The 7,272-nt window shown below is 41.7% G+C and overlaps 1 protein-coding gene across 1 annotated transcript; it reads right to left on the bottom strand.

Annotated features, from left to right (window-relative positions):
- Window positions 1-2,517: 2,517 nt before the first annotated feature.
- Window positions 2,518-5,084, bottom strand: 42sp43 (P43 5S RNA-binding protein). The gene is made up of 9 exons (XM_083931563.1): window positions 4,952-5,084; window positions 4,755-4,855; window positions 4,596-4,692; window positions 4,388-4,476; window positions 4,021-4,094; window positions 3,714-3,794; window positions 3,403-3,632; window positions 3,134-3,187; window positions 2,518-2,858 (listed from the first exon to the last, which is right to left on the bottom strand). Exons 1-9 carry the CDS (start codon window positions 5,078-5,080, stop codon window positions 2,595-2,597), a joined length of 1,119 nt encoding a protein of 372 aa, XP_083787689.1. The 5' UTR covers window positions 5,081-5,084; the 3' UTR covers window positions 2,518-2,594.
- Window positions 5,085-7,272: the final 2,188 nt, after the last annotated feature.

Here is a 7,272-nt window from a genome sequence, read left to right as displayed (position 1 = left end):
TTGTATGTAAATGTTTTCCTTTTTTCCTCTATTGATAGGATTATTCTGTGTGGAATTTATTTCTAAAAGCTCTTAGGTGACTCTGTAATCCATTCTCTTAATGTGAGAGAATCCCCGCGCCCCAGCCCCGTTTGTACTCACACTACCTGGGCCTCGGCCAATGCTTCTTGCTGTCCATACGCCATCACGCCGTAACACGTCACACGCATTGATCGCGTGTGTGTGGCTTTGTTTACAAATCTTTCCATAGACCTCGGAGTTTTTGTGCGTCTTGTCGACTGTTTTTGAATATTTTCATCCGACCAAATCTGCAGTAAACACTCCACCTCCGCACCACACCAACATGAACCTTTCACCGCCATTGTTGTTGTTGTTAAATGTCCGCGCATGGTCCGTCCTTCTATTTACATGTCCGAACAGGCGGACATAACGCTACTGCCGTAGGGCTCGTGCTCGTGCTCGTACACGTGCGCACGCTCGTGCTCGTACATGTGCAAACGGCTCCGCTAAAGCCCACCTATTTCAAGCGGGCCGTGGAGGGCCAGCTGGCCCCAGTTGAGCGCGGAGCGGGTGCGCTCACACTGCTTAAAGGTACTAGACTTTAGCTGAAAAACCGGTTTTGGCCGCGGCCAAAAGGACAGTGTGATCACGCTCTTAATCCTTTATCACAAAATGTTTGATTACAAAGCTGTTGTGCCATTTGGAAAATACTTTGTAGACTGCCATTAATGCACTACATGAACATAGATGTTGCCATATCTATTTTGTACATTTTCAACAAAGTAAAAAAAAAAAAAAAGATTAAAAAAATTAATTTACGATGCGCACTGTGGATTCCCTTTGACCCCTTCACTTCTCGGTGGCGGTGCCAGTTAATCGAGAGACGAAGAAGAAAAGTGGGTGTCTCTGTTGACCATTTTCACTAACGTTACTAGCGAAATCCATCCTGTTAAACTACCATTATTCCTTATTTGTGGATATTTGTTCCCTCGAAATAGTATATATACACATTTCCGTCTTCACCTGTAAATGTTTAGACGTTAGCGTAACGTTGTTGCTACGTAACGTTACTGTTGCTACGTGACGGCTAAACGTAGCCAAGTACATTTACTCAGTACTTTATATTTCAACGCCACAGTGGCATTTCAGAGGGAAATATTGCAGCCAACGTTTTTAATCCACTACAGTAAGTACTGACAGCTTTACATCACGATTTTAAACGGGGGTCCACCTAAGTGTTTGGAAATCTTTCCATCCAAAAGATGGAATGATACATTAACATGAATGAAAGTATTATTAGCAAAGATAAGAGTGAAAAAATAAGTAACCTTGATGATAGGCTAAGGTAGTCATTGTACAGGTACAATTGAGCCAAAGGATCCAATGTGCCTTAGATATGGGTCTAACATTATGTATAATTAATTGTTTTAGTATTGTATGCGCTATAAAAAGCTGTGGGTATAGGCTTTAGGTTACCCTAGCTGTTTTAGGCCCCATTGAATATGCAACGAAATTGAATACAATATTTGTAGTAGGGGGTCCCTGGCCTAAAAAACATCCCTGGTATGTCCAATAGCTAAAATCAGCACCCCATCTGTAATGAAACATTAAAATGTATTAAAATTTTTGCAGATACCCAGTCTTACTCAGTATAATTGTAATGCAGGACTTTAACCTGCCAGGGTGTGTTGCTACTTTACCATTTGTAAAATATGTGAACACCTGTACCACTACTGCCAACCACAACACAGAAACCCATAATGATAAATTATTCATAGAGAAAATTGATCATGCAACTAGATGCAGCTCTTCTGCAAACCTAGAGAGCCCCTTAGGCTTACCTAAGTGGTAAAACTGTAGTGTTAATGTTATTTAGTATCTTACTGCAGCACCATAACCTCAGTTGAACAGATTCGACAGCTGATACCCATCAACTTTGTGTTCAAAAAGTCTCATCCGCCCCCAAAACTGACAGGTTTTCTGTGACTCAGCTCTTACTCATAAGTCCTTTTGTCCATATTTAATGAGCTCCAACATGTTCAGCAAATGCCAAACATGTGACGCCAAAGCAGGCACAAAGGATAGATGCTGGAGGAGAACAGCTGTTGTGGTGTGCCAATAATGAGATGCTCTTTCCAACGCAATGAAAAGAGACGGAGCAGACAAAACCTGCAAGAGGATACCTCTTAAGCAACTGCTACTGGCGGGCACACCTCCAGCTCAGTTTCTCTTAACTCTCAAATGAATGTGAAGCAGCATTGAGATACCAATTTCATCAAAATGTAACTCATTTTATTGGGTCAACAAATGTCATGTTACAAAATAAGCGATTTAAGACCTGTCGTCTTTCACTCTTTGAAAATCTCAAAAGCTTTTCATCCTAATCAATGTGTCAAGTGACATTCAAAAGATCACTTTGAAATGAATATTTTAATGTACATCAGCTACATTAAAAAAACTAAACCAAAGAAACCCAATTTCTCAAAGATTAAGGAAAAACGGTCAACTTAAAAAAGCCTGCACAAATGTCAGGAAGTTCAAACTTGGCATTCAAACTTTGCTGCTAGTTCGGTTGGATTTCTTTCATCTTTTTTTTAACCTTTTAGTGGTGCAACCTCAGGGATCTCTTCCAAAGGGCGAGGAGGTTTGATACCAAACAGACTGCGCAGGTTGACTTCTGGGTCAATGTAATGAAAGATCTTGCGTTCATTGAAGAGGCCTGCAAGGTTGGTTTCCACTTTGGCGCGTCGGGAGAAACGCATTCGCAGATTGAAGAGGCCACTCAAGTTTTCCTCCACAAGGGGCAGCGGCTGTCCATCCAAACGCTTTTGCCAGGACTTTTTAGGCCGCTTACGTTTCTGTTGGGATAAATAAAACTATTTAGGGTAGAAGTTTTGGAGCAATATGTCGGTTTTTGCAGTTTGTTGCCAACTATATCATTTGAAAATGCATATAGTAGAAATGGGATGTGTTTGGAAATGAAATCATATAAACCCCTGACTCAAAAGCAGCCAGAGGCATCATATTTCAAAAGGTTTAAAGAGGAATCCATAATCCGTAGCCCCCTGACCAGATAGCTTTAGAGCTCACTGCTGTAGTCCACATCTTCACTGTTGGATAGTGACAGACTTACCTTCAGGCTGGCAGCGCTTGAGTCATGGCGAAGCAGGTGTCTGTCCAAACTCTCCTGTGGGATAGAACAAGGCCGTAATAAAATATAAGTTTGTTCAACACAAAATGGCAGTAAATGTGCACAAATCACCCGTGTTTTTAACACCATTTGAAATACTTAGGGACTGGACTGTCAGAAATTACATAGATTTTCTTGAATGCAAAGGAGAAAAAACATCCTAGGATATCTCCTAGCCTTATAGCTCAAGTAATGGAAGACAAGTGACTTACGCGCATTGCAAACATGCGTTGGCAGTCGGAGAAGGAGCATTTGTATTTGAGGAGCTCCAGGTGCACCTTGCGGATGTGGTGCTGCAGGTTAAAGGTTGTGGAAAAGTAGGCCTGGCAGTCTTCTCTGGGACAAACCAGCACGGGTTTATGGGAAGCGTGGATCAGTTTGTGCTTCCGCAGAGTAACCGCTTTCTGAAACACCTTCTTACATGCTTGGCATGTGTACGAAGCTACAACACATTTTTTAAAATGTGAGAAACAATACATTTGGGATAGATTTCAGGACTCTTGTACTATGCCAACATATTCACCTGGATGTTTGGTCATGTGCTTTTGAAGTTTCCCCCAGGTGTGTTCAAACACCTGGCAGTTAGCATGAGGGCAGCGGTAACCTGCAGAGACCAAACAAGGCCAGTGAGTGTTATCAGTAGGTCAAAGGTCACCAGTTGGCTCCCTTCTGGGCCCCTCTAAGGAACCATATACCATAAATGTCATGTCCTGAAATGACTTAGATGCATGAAAAGGTTAGGCTACATGCAAATGCAGCTCCCTTTTAATTAAAGACTTCTACAGGGATGGAAGACGAAAGGACCCCCACTGAGACTGAAATAGACCAACCTGTGTGCTTCTTCTCATGAGCTTTTCGGGCGATATGGGAGTCGAACGTGGCAGCACAGCCGGGCTTAGAACACCTAAGAACCCCACCAGGAATTGGCAGAAAAGATAAAAATAAATTTAACTAAGTCAACTGGGGCCACACCCACTCTGACTGTGACCAGCATTTGTCTCTGATAGAGCCTGTACTCCAGGCATCAAAGATCTGATTAATTAAAATGGCAAGTGCATAATCTTTAACAGGCTCGTCTGGATCTGATCTCAGGCATTTCATTAACTCACACGACAAAGCTTATTTTACACCACAATAATTTACACTAAAGCAAAATGTAACCCCTTTTTTTAGAGATGTAATGTACTACAGACATACTTGGACTTCACAGGTACGCCATGCTCCTTTAAATGCAGTTTATACAATCGGCGTTTTTTGAAGGTCAAGGAGCATTTTGGCTGGTTGCACTGTGGAGGAGAAAACAGTCAAGTGGTAAGAATGACAAGAGACTTGAAAGTGGAGTCAACACGAAGAGCAGGGAACGCCGTTATAATGGCGCCATCTCGTGGATGCATTTGTATACTACCTTGAAATACTTGTTTTTGTCTCCGTGGACGTAGCGCACGTGTCTTTTCAGGTTCCCCGCGTGGAAGAAACTCCGCGTGCAGATCCCAAACTTGCACCTGCAGAAAGCAAAGTTAAAACGAGTCCGTAGGGTGCGAGAGAACTTCTGGATGAGACCTACAGGAACTGCTTCACTCCTCTGTGCTTGAGCATGTGGCGCCTCAGGTGGGACTTCCTCGAGAAACGATGGCCACAGCCAGCGATTGTGCAGAGACACGGGCGCTGTGGACATTTAATAACATTTTAACAATAGTCTACGACTTCAAAATGTGTTAGGGGTGAACATGCCTGTGGCAGGTTGGTAAAGCTTCTCCTCACCGCTCCTGTGTGCACCGTCTCGTGCTCTCTCAGTCGCCACTGTCTGGTGAAAGTCGCGCCACAGTCCGCGCGGGAGCAGTTGAACAGCTGCGGGCCGTCCACAGGTTTGCCTTTGGGCACACCGTTCATTTTCCCCTCCATATCTGTGCACTTGTCCGAAGAAACTATCTAATCGAAAGACCGCCGCTCGCCAGCCTGTCTTATAGCCTCTCGGGAGAATTAAACGGGTTAATTGGAAGCAGCAGTGTTCACTGATTTCAACACTTCGCAACCCCCAAGAAGTAAAGCTGCAACTAATTAACCCAATTGCGCCGCTAGACTCTGCACGTGAAACATGGGCAAAGCCAAGACATGTTCCAGCTGCTCAATGCCAGACAACTGTTGCCTGTCTGTGTTTGACGAGACTAACGTTTTATTAATGATACTGTGTCAGGAGACAGGGCGAAGTGGGGGAAAAGGATGAAAAATCAGGATGATATGCCAAATACAAATGAATAACAGCAATAAAAATTTTTTTTTAAAGTCAGCATACAAACAGAGCTCCAGCTAAAATGTAATCATCTCTCTTCCAAAGATGGGAAAACTGATTATGTATGTCTTCGTATTTGTCCTTATTCTGGCTCATTCAGTTGCAAATAACATATTTTTGGTGGTGTAGTGTGATACAGCTATCCACACAGTAGAGGGTAGTGTGTCTCTGTGTGTGGACTGCACATGGTTCACATTTGCACATTTCAAACATTTTCAATGTGCAATATTTGAATTACCTGCAAAATACTTTACCAATATGGGATCAATTAAGTAGGCAACATATATCTAGAAAATGTTAATACTTTATTGATCTCGAGGGGGAAATTGGTTTGTTATAATTCCTCCGTTCTTGAATAGAATCATGTATAAAAAGAAATTCACCTGAACGAAAACACCAGATAATAATAATAATTAAAATATAATAAGGATATGTAAACTTATGTACATTCTTCTGCAGTAAATATCGACTTCTAGGTGTAAGAAATAGGTATTTGCATTATTATTCTTGTAACAATATGTGGAAGATAGAGATAGGAAATATATTACTATACACTTTAAATAATAGTGCTGGAATGAAAATGAACTATGGTGCAGTATTAATACAATTAACCAGAGTATAATATATGTCTTTTAATTTAAAATAGATATTTGCAATGAGTAAGTTTAATTGTGTCTCCCCTCACTCTGCACAACCAACAAACATACTGCAGTGTCTGTTTAATTTCTAGGAAATTTTTAGGGGAATGGTCCTCCCTTTATGACTTTTTTTTGGCAATAGCTGCTGTAAACGGACAAAGCTAGTTGATTCAAATAGTCATTCTTATACATTCCTCATTGTCTTATCCCTCTTCAGAGTCCCCTTGAATTCCTTAGAACCCACAGGAGCCGCTCATTTGTCTAAGTTAAGCACACTACTGCCCTGCCCTTAATTAACTGCATCAGCACTGCTGTGTGATCAGATGTATAGATGTACTTTAAGGCACCGTGGTGATGTAAAGGCCAACCTGATCTGAACGTCTGTCTGTTTTGAGTTAGATGCTGCACTCCTGCTGCTGCTCTCCCCTCCATCTTTTCCCCAGCTGTGTCTTGATCCCTGTAAGTCCCAAACGGGGGTAGATGAAATATTCAGAGGGGGGCCGTCAGTGCACAATGTGGCTCAATTAGCGGGATGTGCTGGAGGATGGCTGCTGGAAGACTGAAACTGCATCAATGAAGCAAACCCTGCAGGCAGGGCTGAGACAGCAACACAGAGAGTACTGCAGGTCTCCAGTGTCAATTTTTCATTTATCGATCTGTGGTTATGGTTCCCAAGTGATTGTATGCTGGTACACTGTCTTTTGAACTTAATTACATTTACAGTAGGACCTGTCCCAAATCACTACTAAATGTGTTGCCAGTGTAGATCTACACAGCAATATGTTTATACTCATCATGGTATTTTAACTTGTAACTGTTTACTGTGTTCCAAAATGAAGATGCCAGAGAAACGGCTTCATCTGTAGAAGAACCTGTCCTGCTTCAACACTAAGCGCTGTCTCTTTTCTAAATTCAGGAGCACAAAGTACTTCACATCAATAGATGCACAACACACATGTGACATTTATTTTTACATCAAATACTCTTGTTGCATTTGAACGGTTAGTTTCCATGTAAGCTAAATGTCACTGTTGCCTTAATTAAAAAACGATTTTGTAAATATCAAAATGAGCAAATCTACCTCTTTTCAATCATTGCGATGTTTTTTAGAAATGCAAACAGTTTAATTTAACTTCAGATCCATATTGTAGTGA

The sequence above is a fragment of the Echiichthys vipera genome (genome assembly GCF_963691815.1).
Source record: "Echiichthys vipera genome assembly, chromosome: 17".
NCBI lineage: Eukaryota > Metazoa > Chordata > Actinopteri > Perciformes > Trachinidae > Echiichthys > Echiichthys vipera.
This window is presented reverse-complemented; position numbering and strand designations above follow the sequence as displayed.